Here is an 18,346-nt window from a genome sequence, read left to right as displayed (position 1 = left end):
TATTATGTTTTCATTTATTAAGTTCAATATCTCATATTTCCATTTTAATCTAGTCAAAGCCTTGGAAGTTTTGAGGGACAAATGTTTGATACCTCTGCTCTGGAGCACACGCTCACAAACTACTTTCTGAACTTTGAGAATTAGTGGAAAAACCTGGATAGACAAAAATCAGATAATGGAGAACAGTTTGATTAGCCCTGATATGGTAGAAAATGGAGTCTATATGTTCTTTAGGAGGGAAGAAACTTGAATAAAGTAGGATTTTATAAAAAAGAGTTTCATAAGATTCCAAAATTTAAAGCTAGAAAGACTCAGGAGGAGGCACATTTTCCCTTCTTAGAGGTCTCCAGGGGGGTAGATGGATGGCCACCTGGTGGCTCGGTTAGAATGGGGATTCTTTTCCTGAATAGGCTGGACCAAAGGGACTCCAAGGTCCCCTCCTGACCCTCCTTCTGTGGTTCTGTAAAACCTGGCTCATCGACTAGCCATAATGAAGGCATGATATAAGAGAATATGGATACAAAGGGGGAAACAATGAGGAAAAACTGATTGGGAGGAATGAGGAAGACCACATATATAGGAGGTTTCAGCTGCAAGTTGGATAGAGGTGAGATGAGGCTGGGAATGTGAGTGATCACCAAAGAGCTCGTCTGAGAGCTGAAGACAGAAGAAGGAGCTCTTCAAATAGAGAATGAAGAGAAAGAAGGGCAGAAGAACTTAAGACTGGGAGAATACCTAGAGTTAAGATGGCAGAGGGGGAAGATAAACCCTCAATGGAAAGGGGTTAGTCAGAAGAGGAGGAGAAGGAGCATGGTGTCTTAAGGAGCACTCAACTGGCGCTCTCTCTCTCTCTCTCTCTCTCTCTCTCTCTCTCTCTCTCTCTCTCACACACACACACACACACACACACACACACACACACACACACACACACACCACAGTACAATTTAAAATAGCACTTTGTAGTTGTAAAATAGCCTCCAAAGGCACAAGATCTGCCGTTTTGTTCACTTCAGACTTGAGTGTCTTAGCAAATTTTGTGTTTCAAGTGGAAAAGTGCTTAAAATTTAAATTATGTTTTCAACAGAAATAAAAAGCTTGACTCAATCAAAAGTAGCCCAGCCCCAGCCCTTGTAAGTCTCAGTCCAGTCTAGCACACGAGGAAGAGGAAAATTATACTTCTATTATCCTGACTTTTCAAGATCAAAGAATGAACAAACTGAAAAAAAAATCTGTGAACATTTCCTCCAAGAAACAAATATTCACCTGTTCCTTCCCAGGACATCCTTTGAAAAACTGAGTATCAGAAATAGGATCTGTGAGATAAGACTGCAGGAGATTCAGCCGGAGACCTGTCGGGGGCTCATTTGTCATTTTAACTCCATTCTGTAGAATTGTTACTGGAAACTAAAGGAAAAAAAAAAAAAAAAAAAAAAAAATATATATATATATATATATATATATATTAGGAGAATGACCAAAAAACCCCACAACTTCCAAGTCCCATAAATGTAGACCAATTGCTAGAAAACAACAAACAGACCCCAAAGAATGAGAGAGGAAAAGATAAAATCGAGTCACTGTAGGCTCCCTTTCGATGTGCAACGTAAAAAGCGCTTACGGCGAGAAGCTGGCTCTGCCCACCACCGATGTACCTTTTCAGACGGGTAGCTGGTAAGCCAAAGCCGAAAGGCCGGCTGGCAGGTCTCAACGCTAAATTCTTCGCAGATTTTTTCAAGCATGGGCATCCACGACACAGCAAGGTGGCAGTTCTGTAAGCAAACCCACGTTCCTGCCTCCATGCTCTCTCTGATCATTCTTGCTGCGATGGGCCCTTGCCCCTGTCCTAGTGAAATGGCTTGAAACTTATTTCCAGACATACTTTTATCATTTGCAAATTTCAGAAGGCCTGAGAAGAACACAGAAAAATTACCTAGTTTATTATAAAATTCTTTTTAAAAAAGTATCAAAGTGCACTTGGTTTACTTTTTTTTTTTTTTTTCTCTGAGGCTGGGGTTAAGTGACTTGCCCAGGGTCACACAGCTAGGAAGTGTTAAGTGTCTGAGACCAGATTTGAACTCCGGTCCTCCTGACTTCAGGGCTGGTGCTCCCTCCACTGCGCCACCTAGCTGCTCCCTTGGTTTACTTATTACTCATAAGTTATAAACAGCTGGGATCTACCAGGAGAAAGAAGTCCCCATAATCACAGTTCCTTGATATATTAGCATATTCTAAAGTTTATAAAATTACTTAAAAACTTAAAAACACCAAATTCAAAATTGCCTTAGGATCTGCATGTTTTAACATTCAAAACCATAATCATCATTTTCCATAAATATCCAAATGACTGAAAAAAGTTCCATACTAATTACTAGTATTTAAATGGTACTCTTTTCTTGTATCAAAGGCAGAACTCAAACCCAGAGTCACTTATTCTCCAAGGTCAGTTCTCTACCCACCAGGCCATGCTGCCTCTTCTTCCAGAACTTTAATCACACAACAAACATTTATTATTATTATTTGTGGGCCAGACACTGTGCTAAGTGCTAGTGATGCAGAGACAAGAGTTAGATAGTCCCTGTCCTCAAGGAGCTCCCATTCTGCTGAGGCAGACAATACAAAGGTATTATCTGTATGTGCATTCAAAATTTGTTTTCGTGTGTGTATGTGTGTGTGTGTGTGTGTGTGTGTGTGTGTGTATGTGGTGTAGTTTGGGGAGGGATCGCCCTGTGTGTGGAATAGCCATTAGGTAGTTGGTCAGACCATAGAAGGTTCACTTTACATGATTTCATTTGGTTCTAACAAGTATGAGCATTTCATACCAGAGATGCAATTATCCCTCTTTTACAGATGGGGAAACTGAGGCTCAGAAGTGATCTGTTCCTAGTCACATAACTGAGTGTCAGAGGAGGAATCTAAACCCAGGTTTTTCCTGATATCAAGTTTAGAGCCATTTCTACATTTCTCATTGAAAGGTAAGGTGCTGTTAAAATATAAATTTGAAGGCAGGGACCATCTTGCTCCCTTGTCTCTGTACAGTGTCTTGCGCACCGTAAGTACCCAGTTAATCCTTCTCCATGCATTTTTCCACTCATTCGCTCCTATTCCAATACAAATTTACCCAAAAGGCAGCTGGCCAGTGTTCCACTTTTAAGCTTCTTAAGGGTCCCCACACTCCAAGCACTTACTGGCCATGGGATCTGCTCCTGGAGACAGCACGAAGATGAGGGGGATGGTGCAATTTGAGTCTAAATAACTCTTTGCCAAATCAAAAGGCGGAGGCTCAACAAATTTCTTTCCCAGTTTATCAGTCACATAATTAGTTATAGCTGGGCTGATCTGTTTAAGAGAGAAAACAAAAAGTTATGGGTTAAGCAGATTTTGACTTTGTACAGGCTCTTGCATTATTCTGAACAAAGCATTTTGTTTTAATATTTAAAGCAAAAGTTTAATGTTTCATAAAAAGCAAAGTGTGCCCATTCATTGATGAAGATGTGAAGGGAGAGGGGAGGAGTAAAACCACAGTAAAAGCCAATTGGCCTCCCTCATGAAAAGGCAGGCATTGAGAAGGGAGAAAGACCTTACAAGACAAATCAACATTTCCCAGACTAGAAAGGATGCGAGACGTCAATACTGTAATCTGACGAAGAAGAGTGTGAATGTGGCTCCAGGCACAAATAATTCCACATTCTGTCCCTGAGCTCTTTGTCTACTTCAGACTTCCAAAAGGGTCTGGTTGGTGAATAACAGAACTGAAGCTAATCACCCTAAGATGACATGGAACAGTTTAAGGAAGGAAGGGACTTTTGAGCAAAGAAGAATCGATGTATCTAAAAGAGAAGCAATATTTTCTCAACTTTTGCCTGGAAATAATAAACAACCTCAAAGCTGAGATAGAGAAGACTTCTCCTAAAACCAGGGGTTATTGTCAGAGCTGAAAGAGGCCAGTAACTTTATGGAAGAAAATAAATAAATAAATAAATAGATAGATAGATAGATAGATAGATAGATAGATAGATAGATAGATAGATAAATGCTCATTGACTGACTGACTCCAGATGAAGAATATGCACAGTCCCACCCATACCAGCCCAGCCAAGGTGGAAAAAAGTCTACAAAAGCCCCATTGGAAAGCTGTGGATTGATCATGAGAATCCTCTGGAGAGACTTTTTTTATAGATGAGGAAACTGAAACTGATAGTTAAGTTATTTGCTCAGTCCCAAAAAACTACTAATGGTCTAAGGCTGGATTTGTCCTGACTCCAGGTCTAGCATTCTCTTCAATGCACAATTTAGCACCTCATGTCAGTGACTTGGTGAAAGAAATACTCTTCTTTTTGAAAGAATCCATCCACCAAAAAATATGTATTAACCCTACTGTGTGCTCAGTACTTGCTAGATGTTAGCAAGATGCTAACATAGATAGATCTCTATCCTAAGATGACAACTTTGATTTCTCAGCAATACAATGATCCAAAATCCTATACTATGCTAGATGCTAGATGGGATCCTGAGCTCCAGTAAGCCCTGGGTCTCAGAACTCATGGAGATAAAACCATTCAGTAGGGCCCAAAGTATAAATAGATAATTATAAAATAAAATATAAAAACAGCAGTCTTTTTTTTTTCAGAGAAAGTGATATAGGAAGACCATAACGATTCCTTAAATCAATTCTCCTATCTACATAGAAAACAGAGTCCCACAAACTCGTTTACCAATTAGATTTATTTCCTCTCATAAATTTTATTTCTCTATCATAAGATGACAACTTTGTTTTCTCAGCAATATAAGGATCCAAAATCCTACTGTGTGTTCAGTACTATGCTAGATGCTAGAGGGGATAATGAACTTCAATAAACCTTGGTTCTAGAACTCATGGATACCAGCACCCAGTAGGGACATGAGGCATAAACAGATAATTATAAAATAAAATATTAAAACAGCAGAGAGTTTCAGAGAGAGTGACAAAGGAGGACAATGATGATTCCCTGGATCAACACTCCTATTTACCTGAGAAAACTGAGTCCCACAAATGGCTTCGATTACATTACTTCTCTTGGCCACCTCTTCATAAATTTTATTGCTCTGTCGTAAGATGATGACTTTGCTTTCTCAGCAACACAATGAAGGACTGTGATGAAAAATGCCATCCATCCTCAGAGCAAGATTGATTATAAATGGAAATATACTTTTTTATTTTTTACTTTTTCTTGAGCATGTTTTTTTGGCCAATGTTTTCTTTTACACCTTGACTATCACAGAAATGTTTTGCATGACTAGGTATGTATAACTTGTATCCAGTTGCTTGCCTTCTCAATGAGGGACATGGGAGAAAGAGAGGGAAATTTAGAACTCAAAAGTTTTAAAATGAATGTTAAAAATTGTTTTTAAATGTACTGGGGAAAAATAAAATACTAAATTAGAAAATGAAAAAAATTGTATCTCCATAATGTGGCCAGTCTGCCAAGCTATTTTAACTGGGAGATTCCCAGGTTTCATGGCAGGGAAAGTTTCAAATTCTCTAAAACAGGACATATCTCCTAGTTAATCCCAGAACTTCATAATCATCAGGTGTCAGTGCATACTGAGGAAGAAGAAACCATTAGGCTAAGAAACAAACCAGTCTCTGTTACCTTATCAGGCCTTAAGCAACGAAGCAAAATTATCTTTTGCAGTTCATTCAGGTCTGTGTCCAGTGGTGGGGGGAAAGGAAGAGAATGTGGTTCTTTACTGTCATAGATATCACGCCAGTCTTCAATATTCTTCCGAAAATGTTCCCTAAAAGAAAAATATTTTCAGAGCTATTATTTTCCTTTTATTTGAAAAAATGATGTAACATAACAGCAACATTTATGAAGTAGCTACCCCGTGTAAGGTGCCTTATTGGATATGCAAAGACAAAAATGGAACAATACCTGCCTTCCGAGAGCTTACACTCTATCTACGTGAAACAAGATTTTGTTTTGAGGGGGGAAAACGTTGGCTCCTACAGGATTATTCTCAAATGCTCAGTAACCACTGGCTTCATTCATGTGGTTCCTCAGCCCCGTACTCTGTGATGTCTTTGCAGTTCAGGTACCTGAGGCCTTTAAAGGCTGGGAGCTCACTTGCCCGGCACAGCTCTTCCCAACTTTTTTCTTGTAACCATGAAGGATCTGGATTTTTCTCAGCAGTCTTCAGGCCAATTCCACCAGTCAAAAGAAACATGAATTCTGCATATTCAATGTCTTTCTTTGCTCTGTATTTCAAAAGCAAACACCATTGGAGGGAGAAGTTGGGAAAGTACTGAGGACCCCATAACAGCATTCTAGAATGTTAGAATTCACTGGCAAAATCTCCAATGAAAAGGAGGGCAGGAGACACACTTCCCAAGGGGAAACTTTGGCGAAGAAAGCCTTGGGTTTGGATTCTAGTTTATCCACTAAGATTTTGTCGGTTAAGCTAAGGTGGGAGATAAAAGAAGGAGTGTCACTTACAAGAGCAGGTTGGCACACAGCAAAAAGGAGAAGAGCAGTTTGTCCTTCTCAAACAGGGACCGACACACATTACAATACAAGTTATACGTGAAGTGGTCATTTAAGTAACGCAGGCGCTTTTCCAAAATCTTGGATCGGTTACTAAATTGATGAAATCAGAGCAAAACAAGAAAAAAAAATCTGGGTTAAGAAAACTCTAATTGAATTTCCAGTGTCACAAACATACAATATGATTATTCCATTGAAAATTAAAACATGATTTCTATTATTTATCTCAACTATTTGGGAAAAAAATACCTGATTTAATTCTTCTATCAAATCACAAGACTGAAATAATTAACAGATTTGTATTGAATATAGGCACCATGAGGAAATGCAAAGACAGTCTGGATTAGGAGATGAGACAGGTACATATGAAATGATAACTCACAACAAGGCAATGTACACATCAATAGAAGACATGAAATAAAGCAAGAGAGGAAGAAACGGGAAGGCAAGAGAGAGATAGAGATAAAGATGGAGAGAGAGAAAGAAAGAGGGAGACAGAGAAGAGGAAAGAGGAGAAGGGGGAGAAAGGGAGGGATGAAGGGAAGGAGAGAGAGAGATGGGGGAGAGAAGGAAGAGGGAGAGAAGTAGGGAGGAAAAAAGAAAGGGAGAGACACAAAAAGAGAGAAAAACAAAGAGAAAGAAGGGGGAGAGAGGAAGACAAAGGGAGAGGAAGAGAACACCATTTTCAGCTGGTGTAAAACCTAGGGAAAGCTCAGAGGTGGTAGAATATCAGTTGTATCTCAAAATATGGAAGATTTGGATCCATGGAGAAAAATGGAGACATGACAAGATGAAAACAAGATGTGAGCAAAGTGATGGAGATGGAAAAAAAGAAGTTAATGGATTTCGCAAACATTTTGAAAAGCAAACAAACAAAATCTATTAATTGACCCCAAGGACAATGGCCTCCCTACCTCTTCTCTCCCTGCCCAAATGCTCACATCCCACCATCACCATAAAGCCCTTCCTGGATGGCTCAGTTTCCAGGTAATCATTTCTCTTCTCTGTAAAACACCTTACAAGACTGGTGATTTGGGGGCAAGAGTCGGCAGTAAAATTCCGGTGAGTAGTGAGATGGAAGCAACAAGCAAGTGGGTTTCTGGAAAGCCAGATGGTCCAGTTGTTTTTAGATGAGTTCTCCAGGTCTGCCCAAAACAGCCTTCGCTTGTTGGAGACAGACTAGTTTAGCTCTGAAGGACAGACAGATCTTTAAGAAGATGAAAGCTGTGGTTCTAGAGGCACCTCCAGTTTCAGGCAGGGTCAGGGAATAGATGGGGCTTTAAGAAATGGGGCTGAAAACTGTTCAGCCATGGAGAGAGTCTTCTGCACCCAGAGAGAGACTGTGGGAACTGAGTGTGGATCACAACATAGCGTCTCCACTTTTTTGTTGTTCTTTGCTAGCATTTCATTTTCTTTCTCATTTTTTTTTTTTGGTTTGATTTGACTTTTCTTGTGTAGCATGGTAATGGTATAAATAGGCAAATATTGGATTTAACATATTTCTATTTATTTAACATGTATTGGATTACTTGCCATCTAGAAGAGGGGGTGGGAGGGAAAGAGGGGAAAATTTGGATCACAAGGTTTTGCAAGGATCAATGTTGAAAAATTATCCACACATATATTTTGAAAAATAAAAAGCTTAAATTTAAAAAAGAAAAAAAGAAATAGGGCTCAACCAAATAGGGTCTTCACCATGTGACATGGGGGGCGGGGAACCATGGCTCTTGATCCTGCAGCGGGGTAGGGTCCCAACAAGCTGCCACCCAGAAGTGGGGGCCTGGGGCTCAGGAAGCAGCAGTTAGCTCTTCAGTCAAGAGTGGAAATCCTCAGTGTAAATGTTGCCATTGAAGCCTTGGGCCTGCTGAGGTGCTGGCCATGGTGCTGATATAACTGCCCCCCTGAGGAGGATGCAGGGGCAGTGCTCTATGGGGCAGTGCCCTATGGAGCAGTGCAGGGGCTGTCCAGAGCCAGCCCTGAGTTCTAGGCCCTGTGGGCCATCCTACAGTTCCTCAACTGTCCCTGACCCTCACACCCCCCCTGCTGAGAGGTCCTTAAGTACATAAAGCTCTTATACTGCCCCCTGCAGGACCGGCCTACCAAGAAATCCAGGTAGGGATTCTCTCCTGACCAGCCACTGGTACAGGGTTTAGGTGACTCTTAGACAGTAAGAACTCCAGATGAAATGAATATCTAAAGAAATTTAGCATTTCTTCCATTATGAACATAGGCAGGAGACACTATTGTGAGAAGGGATCCCTTAGCTCCACCAGACGGGTCCATGACGATTGAAGGCCCCAGGGGTCCCCTGTGGGGATGCGAGGATTCCCAAGCCTGACATTACAAGTCAGGGCTCCCCCAGTCTGCGTGGCTCAGGTGCTCGTGGAGGGGCCTCCTGGTAGTGTGGGCCTCTGGAAGGATCAATGACCTGAGAGAGAAGCTGGCTCCCAAGCCAGTCTACCCCCTGCAGAGGAAAGCCAGCCACCAGAAGGAGAGCAGATGAGACCTCCAAGGGGCAGAAAGATCAGGAGGCCCTGGAAAATGGCCATACTGGGAGGTCAAGGGAGAGAGGGGTGACAGCAAGGAACAGGCAGAAGTCTAAATCAGCACCTTCAAACAAAGTGGAAAATTCCACTTAGGAAAGATAACGGAGGGAAAAACGAAGCTTACCTGTCATGAATCGAGTTGATATAAAGATTAACAAACCAGGTGAGTGAATACTGGTACATGGGGTCGATGTTAGCCAGGTCTGCGATGCTGAAGAACAGTACCGAGGAATGGTTGGCGATGGGTCGATAGCCTTCTCTCGATTCCGCTATTTTGATTTCTGTTTTTTCTGCAATCTAAGACAGTAAGATAAATTAAGAATAGAAGAGGGTTTATATTCATTTTCTGGAATAGTCTTTTCAAATAATGTAATTTATTTTTAAAGCCATATCCCAACAAAATGACCTCACTACCAGAATCAATACATTTTTAAAGTCCATCCCTTGCGAAATTTTCCAAAAACAAAAAGGCCTGATGGACAAGCTTGTGCTTCCCACCCGGATGATCTCTTTCCATCACACAAGCACCAGGAGAGAAAGACATACAATTTAGAAAGAGCAATGCTCTCTACAGAGAGGCGGCCTGGGCCTCTGGACAAATAACTGAACCTGGAGCCGCGACCACCTGGTTTCAAATCCTGCCTTGGACACGTACTCCCCTTGTGGCCCTGGGCTTGCCTCTTCACCCCCTGAGTCTGTTTCCCCTTCTATAAAAGACCCTTCTGGTCTTCTCTAGCACTAAATCAACAATCCAGGATCCCGTGCTTCCTCTGACATTTATTACCTGGGTGACCATGGGAAAATCACTTAACCCTGGGCTGCAACTTCCTCAAATGCAAGGGCTGGACAAATGACCCAAGAGCCTGTCTAGCTCTAAGTCTGTGACCAATTAACCAGAGTGGGCTCTCTGTCCCCTACCCATCTCTGCTACTCTGCTCCTGCAGGGCTTGTGAGCCCACTGTTGGAACACCGACAGAGTCCCAGGCCTGTGACAAGAGCTTAGCATGGGGCTTGACACAGAGTAAGTTCTACGTTTTAGCTAGTATTATTATCATTTTTATTATTATTTGGATGGGTGAAAGATTCAAAGTACTTTTAAAAATTTGTTATCTTGATTCATGGTTACTGAGAGATCCTTTCCCCTCATTCTTACGATTAATGCAACAAATTAGGTAAGGATGATAAGTTTTTAGCCAGAAAAAGTTGGGAATTTTCACAAAAATCACCAAATTTCAGTGTCATACATTTAATTAGAACTCGTAGGGACTCAGAAGCCATCAATCCTAATGCCTTCATTCCCAAGATAGGGAAATAGTGGCACAAAGTGATTAACTGATTTCCCCAGGATTATATAATCCTGAGGCAGCATTTGAACTCGTCTTCCTGACACTAAATTCGCTACTTTTATACTATTCTAATCTAATGCATACATGAACTGAAATCCCTTCTATAGCACCCCCAGAACCCCTAAGGTAGTCTGTGCCAATTTGGAACAGCTTTAATTTTTAGAAAGTTTTTCCTTACATTGAGCTGAAATCTGCAAAATAACAATAATGCTGATACTGATTATAATAGCTGACATTTATGTAGTGCTTTACAAATAATATCCTCATAGTAACTATTATAATAATAAGCACCCATTTGACAGATTAAAAAAAAAACTGAGATTAAGACAAAGGTTAAGTGACTTGACCAGCATCACACAGCTCCTAGGTGCAGGAAGGAGAATCCGAGCCCCAGTTTTCCTGCTCCCAAGGCTAGCCCTTGCCATAGGAGCCTTGCTGACTTGCAGTGGGAGCCCTGTCTCCCGTGGAAGCCCTTTTGTCTGTGGAATAGTTTCTGGCTTCACCTGCTGCTTCTTGGTGATCTCGTTGGACATGAGCTTCGCTGAATCCAAGACTTTGATTGCACTTTCATCCTCCAAAATGTTCCCTTCGGAGGACGACAGAGTTTCCAGAATCTTGCTTTCTATATCATGCAGCTGCTTCTTGTTGGCGGCGGACTGGAGGATTAGAGCATTTCTCTCTTCTTCTAACTCTGGTCTGCAAAAGGGAAGCATCTTCTTTAGGAAGTCGGCTCCATAGCCATCAAACGTGCAGTTTGTCACAACTTTTATAAACTTTGGGAATTAAGGAAACTCAATCAAGGGAAAACCAATCCGGAAAAGCTGCATCAGAGGCAACCCGACCAACCCCTCACAACAGTCCCCTCCAAACAATTGTCAAATAATGTCTCAGACCAAATTTTGGAGCAACAGAGACAAGACAAGGTAGAGTGAAACCCTTTTTCAGCAGAAGAAAACAGAGGTGGACAGAAGGTCCCCAAGACAGAGGCCTGTCTGAAACCACAGGGCAGTACCAGGAGCTCTCAGACCAGAGACAGCATCAGACAATGGCCAGAAAGGGATGACGGGGACCCTTTGCTGGCACTGGGTAGAGCCGGTGTGGGCTGGCAGCTCTATTGCTCAAACACAGTTCTGGGTTGTAATTCCAGGGTGTAGAGGAAGCAGGTGGTCAGGTACAAGGGAGCAGGGACTCTGGTTGCAGGGTTTTTTTTAAAGCTTTTTATTTTCAAAACATATGCACAGATGGTGGCAGTTCTAAGAGAAAGAGTGCACTCATGCTTGTGGCTGTAGGTGACCAGAAGCCCCTTCTGAGTAAAGAACAGAGTGCAAACTAGGAGAAGTAACCATATTTTTCCAGTATCCTTGGAAGCACCAAAAACTTGCAGAACCCCAGAATTAGCTCTAAAAACAAAAAAGCCTGAAGCTTGGGACAATGTCTCCCCACCCCGCAGTGAGCAGAAAGATCAAAACCAAGAAATAGGCTGGGAAAATGATCAACCGTGGCCATAAAGAGCTACTTTGGTGGCAGGGAAGACCAAGACATAAACTCAGAAAAAGACAATGTGACAAAGCTACAAACAAAGCCTCAAAGAAAAATGCTAATCAATCCCCACAAGAATTCATAGAAGAGGTCAAGAAAGAGATTAGAATGATAGAGGACAAATTAGGGGGAAAAATGAAAGCAAAATAAGAAAATTATTAAAAAAGAATTAACAGCTTGGTAAAAGAGGTACCAAAAAAACTGAAGAAAATTACACCTTAAAAAAACAGAGTTGGCCAAATGGGGAAAAAAAGTAGAATTGGCCCACTGGAAAAAGAGGTACAATGCTCACTGAAGAAAATAATTCCTTAAAAATTAAAATTGGGCAAATGGAAACTAATAACTCCACAAGACATTAAGAAACAAGAAACAAAGAGAAAACAATGAAAAAATACAAGAAACAAGAAATATCTCATCAGTAAAACAATGATCTGGAAAATAGAATGAGGAGAAATAATTTAAGAATTATAGACTACCTCAAAGTCATAAATAAGCAAAGAAAGAATTTAGACATCATATTTCAAGAAATTATCAAGGAAAACTGCCCCAATATGTTAGATCCAGAGGATAAAATAGAAACTGAAAGAATCTACTGATTACCTCCTGAGATTGCAAAATGAAAACTCTCAGGAATATTGTAGCCAAATTTCAGAGTTAAGAGAAAATACTTCAAGAAGTCATAAAGAACAATTCAAATGTAGAGCTTCAGTAAGAATCACACAGATTTAGCAGTTTCCATGTAAAGAAATAGAAGGATTAGAATGAGATATTCCAGAAGGCAAAGAAACTAGGTTTACAACCAAGAATAACCTACCCGGCAAAACTATGTATAATCCTTGTGGGAGGAAAATGAACATTTAATGCAGAGCTTCTTAAACTTTTTCCCCTCATGATCCCTTTGGGCTCAAAAAATTTTTACGTGGCATCAGCTACATAGGTATGTAAAAGAGGAATACAGATTAAACAGTTACTGATAATAAATCATAATTTGACGACTTCCACATTCAGTTACGCAACTCCACGTAGAACTGCAACTCACGGTTTAAGAAACTTTGATTTAATGAAATGGAAGGCTTTCAAGGATTCCTGATGAAAAGATTAGAACTGAACAGAAACTCTGATGTTGAAACACAAGACTCAAGAGAAGCATAAACAAGTAAACATGAAAGAGCCATCATAAAGGTCTTAATAAAGTTAAATAGTTTACATTCCTACCCATAATACCTAAGAACTTTTTTCATCATTAGGGCAGTTAAAAGGAGTTTACATAGAAAGAAGACATAAGATGATTATTTTGGAATGATCTCCAAAAGAAAAAGAGGGGGGTAAAAAAAGGGATATAGTGTGGGAAGGAAGTAGAGAGGTAAAATGGGGAAATTTTCTCACATAAAAAAATACAGAAAATCTTTATAATGGAAGAGTAAATGGAGGAGGAGGATGGGCAGTGCTTGAACCTCACGCTCGTCAGAACTGGTTCAAAGAGGGAAGAATATATATACATATTCAGTTGGGTAGAGAAATCCATCTTACCTAACAGGGAATTAGGAGGGGAGGGGGATAAGAGAAAGTAGGGAAAGTGTTAAAAAGGAAGGCAGATTAAGGGAGGCAGTGATTAGAAGTAAAATAGATTTTTGAGGAGGAACAGGATAAAAGAGAAATAATAGAAGAAAATGAGATGGAGGGAAAGAGTCAGTAATCATACCTGTGAATGTGAATGAGATGAACTTTCCCATAAAACAGAAGTAGATAGGATAATGGGTTAGAAAACAGAATCCAACAGTATGTTGTTTATAACAGACACACTAAAAACAGATAGACACATGGAGTTAAAAATAAAGGACTGGAGCAGAATCTATTATGCTTCAACCGAACTAAAAAAAAAGGCAAAGGCAGCAATCTCAAAGAAAAAGCAGAAATAGATCTAATTAAAAGGGATAATAGGAGAAACTACATTTGGTTAAAAGGTAGCATAAGCAATTATCAAATTTTTTACAGCAAGTTTCTCTGATAAAGACCTCATTTCTCAAATATGTACTGGATATAGAACTGAGTCACATTTATAAAAAATAAATAAAAATAAAAGCCATTCCCCAATTGATAAATGGTCAAAGGATATAAGCAGGCAATTTTCAGAAGAAATCAAAGCTATCCATACTTCTATGGAAAAAAATGTCCTAAATCCTTATTGATTAGAGAAAGGCAAATTAATAACTCTGAGATACCACCATGTCACACCTTTCAAAAATGACAAATTTTGGAGGAGATGAAGGGAAAACAGGTGGAGTACTGAACTGGTCCAACCATTCTGGAAAGCAATTTAGAAACTATGTCTGTTTGTAGCTGCTCTTTTTGTAGTGTTAAAGAATTGAAAATCCAGGTGATGCTCATCGATTAGGGGATGGCGGAACAAATTGTAGTATATTATTGTGAAGGAATGCTATTGTGCTATAGGAAATGACAAGGACAGGGGTGGTTTCAAAAAAACATGGCAAGACCTATGTGAACTGACGCAAAGTGAAGGGAGAAGAACTGGAAGGATCATTGTGCACATAACATCGATATTGTAATGAAGATCCGCTATGGAATACTTAGCTACTCTGATCAAGACAATGATTTAAGACAGTTCCAAAAGCGCCCATGATGAAATATGCCAACCAACTCCACAGAGAGAACTGATGAACTCTAAATGCAGATTGAAGTAGATTTTTTCGCTTTATTTTATTTATTCACTTTTATTTTACTTGTTTGTCTAAGTTTTTATTTATTTTATTATATTTATTTTGCTAATATACCTAAAAATTTTGGATGATTTTATGTGTATAATGTATATCCTATGTCTTGCTTTCTTAAGGAGTGAGGTAGGGACTGAAAGAAGAGGAATTCAAAACTTTTTTAAATGAATGCTAAAAATAAGTAATAAATTAGTTTTTTTGTAAGTGAAATGTCACCGGTGATTTTAAGTTCCAGTCTACTTTAATAGTCTATACAGAGTATCATAAATCTTACACAAAAAATTATTTTTAATCCCTAAACAAATCCCCCCCTTTCCATTTTAAGCTCCTCAATTCTCATTCTGTTGCCAGTGGGAACAGCTCTAGACAGCCTTCCGCTCTCTACTACACAAAGCTGAGAACATTTATATAGCTTGTTGGTATAGATGATCCATATTTTTGATGCATACATACACCTATAAGGTGTATAGTTTAGTGTAAAATATAAGGAACCTTCATAAATCATATAAAAATAAAAATATGACATAACTACCCAGAATGCATAGCTATGATTTTTTGTAATTGTAACGGCAATTGAAGCGGGCTCAGTTCCAAAAGAATATAGCCCATAGCCCATAGCTATAACTATAACAATAAATATGACTGTAACAGCTATAATTCGATGACTAGTCCAGGATTTACGACCACCTGGACACATCGCCGACACGACTTACCTCTCCTTGGCGACCACAATCCCCAGCAGCTGGTCTTGCAGTCCCTCTGGCGTTATCATGAAATTCAGCAGAGAAACCTTTGTGGCCAGCTCGGGCATATAATGCGGATTCCTCAGCTTCGTGGTGATGTAGAATTTGAAGTCAAAGGAATATTCGATGATGACTTCCCCGAGCCTTATGCAATCGATGCCTCCTGAGGAAACAAGCAAACACCAGATCAGACCGGTTGGTCTCACTCCCCTTCCTTGAAAGCTCTGTTGGTATTTCTCTTACGACGCTACAATAGGTTTAGTTACTAACAAAGATGAAGAGTGAGTTTAATAATCAGAGAAAATAAGAGGGCAAGCACTAATCCAGGTAAGCAATGCCCTTTGGGCGAGCTTTTTTGCCCCCTCCAGATGCCATCTAAAGGACTTTTCTTCCTCTCCTTCTGCCCCCAACCAGAAATCCAAATAATTACTTACAGATGGCAGATGTCTGGGAAGGGCAGGGAAGGGCCCAGAGAAAAGGCCAGCCATGGTTAGTCCCATGGACAATCTGACATCCGCCCGCCCCGACAGAGCTGTCATGTCAGAGACCCATGACCTCATCAATGGGAGAATTTGCTCCACAAACATTGATTTGTAACTTGTAGTCTTGAGGAGTTGCCTGAGGCTCAATGGGAAGTCTTAGCCCCTCACCCCAGACAGTGCAATGGCCACTTAGTCCAGTCTCTCCTCCCCGGCCGGCAAAGTCACCTTCCCAAAGATCCCTTCCTACTCCACAAACCAGAGGGCATCCCCAGCACTTCCAGGATTTACAGAACATTCTCTGCCACCATTCCGGGGCTCCCGGCTTTCCCCACATCATTCACAGTCTCTCCTGTTACATTTTGGGTTGTTGGGGGCAGGGCTGCCTTTAGACTCTTCCTGCACCCCCAGAGAGAGCCCAGTTCTAGACAGTAAGAGGTGCTCAAGGCGTGTTTGTTGAATTAAAACAAAATTGAGTCTCAGGCACTGGAAATACAAAAATTACACTTTCTCTGTTCCCGAGGAGGAGATCCCTGCAAGGTAGAAGCACGTCCTATGCTGCTGCTGCCACCCAGTCATGTCTGGCCCTTTGTGACCTCTGTCTTTGGGGCTTCTTGCCCAAGATACCAGAGGGGCTCCCCGTTTCCTACTCCTGCTCGTTTTACAGATGAGGAAACTGGGGCAAACGGCAAAGGGGCTCGCTCAGGGTCACAGAGCTAGGAAGTTTCCAAAGCTGGGTTTGAACTCAGAGCTTCCCAACTCCAAGCCCAGCACTCTATCCACTGTGCCAGGCCCATATCTAAGTATGGAGAGAATTTATGCAAGGTACGTTAGGGAGGGAAGGCACTAGCATTGGGGAATGGAGGGCGGGGTAGGGAGGTGCTTTGGGTATGTGAGCTGAGTCTTGGGGAAAAGGAGAAATTACACCTCATGTAATTACATCTACTACTACTGATACTACTACTAGTAGTACTGGTACCACTACAAGTACTACTACTGCTACTAGTACTGGTACTGCTACTAGTAGTACTACTACTAGTGCTGGTACTGTACTACTACTAGTAGTACTGGTATGACTACTAGTACTGATACTACTACTAGTACTACTACTACTACTAGTACTGGTACTACTACTAATACTACTACTACTAGTGCTGGTATTGGTACTACTACTCCTCAGATTTTCCTTTTTTACCTTGTTTAAATGTTTGTCGAAGCAGTAAAGGCTCCAAAGAGGGATCCAACTCTTCCCCCACATTTTCTAAAAGGAGTGGGGTGCCAAATTGAATGCAATTTTCCAATATCCTCATGTAGTCTGAATCTGAGAGCTTAATTACGCTTAGTTGGTTTTCCTTCTCAGAGTTCTTAATCCACTTGTTGGCTTGACCTTGGGGATCAATCATCAGAGGCCTGAAAAAGAGAAGAAAGAAATGTAAAGAGGTCTGAAATTTTAATTGCTTTATAATTTGGGTGTTGCCGAGATAAAATATTCTCAGACAAGATTAATTACTGGCTCATCTAAAGAGAAAAGACAGGGGAAGACTTGGAAAATACATCACAGCTAAAAATATAGACTAAAAAGCAACATGATGGCAAATATTTGGGCAGCAGGGAAGGACAGAAAAAAAAAAAAGAAAAAGCTTCTCTTGCTTGTATTTTCCTCTGAGGTAAAATCAAATTCAAAGAAAATTTACTTAGGTTTTAATTGAGAAAGTCTACAATTGAGATCTATTTAGGAATTTAAAATATGCCTTTAAAAAGAAAGAAAGATAAAACCAACCAACCAACCAATAAAGTTTTGGGCAAGGAACTTTTTACCTGGGAAGCACAGGTTTTCATTTCTGCTACTAATTGGAGAAAAGAATTTCAAAAAAACTTCACTTTTCAGTGATTAGTCACATCCCAGCACCAAAAATCCAATCTTATCTGACACTGCCATTGGGAGGAAAAAAGGTATAGGATTCCAAAAATGAGGGAGAAAAGCAGTTTTCTGTAGCCTGTGGGATAAAATGTGAGAAGAACGACCATTCCACGGGCCCTTACCAACGTCTGGAATTGCTAACAATCACACCGTTGTCTATGGAGAATATATCTGTTGGTAATCCAGCAATATTCCAGGCTCGAATCTTGATTGGATCGCCCAGAGTCTTACTCAGGGAGAATTCCTCCGAGCAAGGGATAGCTTTTATCTGTAAGAAACACAAAGCAATGGAGCGTTCTGGCTTCTTTCAAGTTGCAGCTGGAAAGTTTACTTGAAGTATCCACTTGGACCTCCAGGTAGCCAGGATATTTTGCTGGTGTCCAGAATTCTATGCCGGACAAAAGTAACCCCTGGGGCACGAACGTGGACACAGGGCATGTGAGCAGCTGCACTGGCGGGTAAAAGGCTGGCCAGTGATGATGGCTGACTTTGGCCATCACAACTCACCAAGACTAC

At 40.6% G+C, this 18,346-nt stretch overlaps 1 protein-coding gene across 1 annotated transcript in view; it reads right to left on the bottom strand.

Moving 5' to 3' along the window:
• The window catches only part of DNAH12 (dynein axonemal heavy chain 12), a 125,652-nt gene that overhangs the window by 13,087 nt on the left and 94,219 nt on the right, over positions 1-18,346 (bottom strand). The window contains 11 exon segments of the mRNA XM_074284299.1: positions 1,267-1,407; positions 1,656-1,909; positions 3,189-3,339; positions 5,634-5,778; positions 6,080-6,238; positions 6,477-6,617; positions 9,195-9,367; positions 10,920-11,112; positions 15,401-15,593; positions 17,105-17,319; positions 17,953-18,098. Coding sequence (XP_074140400.1) covers positions 1,267-1,407; positions 1,656-1,909; positions 3,189-3,339; positions 5,634-5,778; positions 6,080-6,238; positions 6,477-6,617; positions 9,195-9,367; positions 10,920-11,112; positions 15,401-15,593; positions 17,105-17,319; positions 17,953-18,098 — 1,911 coding nt within the window.

The sequence above is a fragment of the Sminthopsis crassicaudata genome, chromosome 1, assembly GCF_048593235.1.
Source record: "Sminthopsis crassicaudata isolate SCR6 chromosome 1, ASM4859323v1, whole genome shotgun sequence".
Lineage (NCBI taxonomy): Eukaryota > Metazoa > Chordata > Mammalia > Dasyuromorphia > Dasyuridae > Sminthopsis > Sminthopsis crassicaudata.
This window is presented reverse-complemented; position numbering and strand designations above follow the sequence as displayed.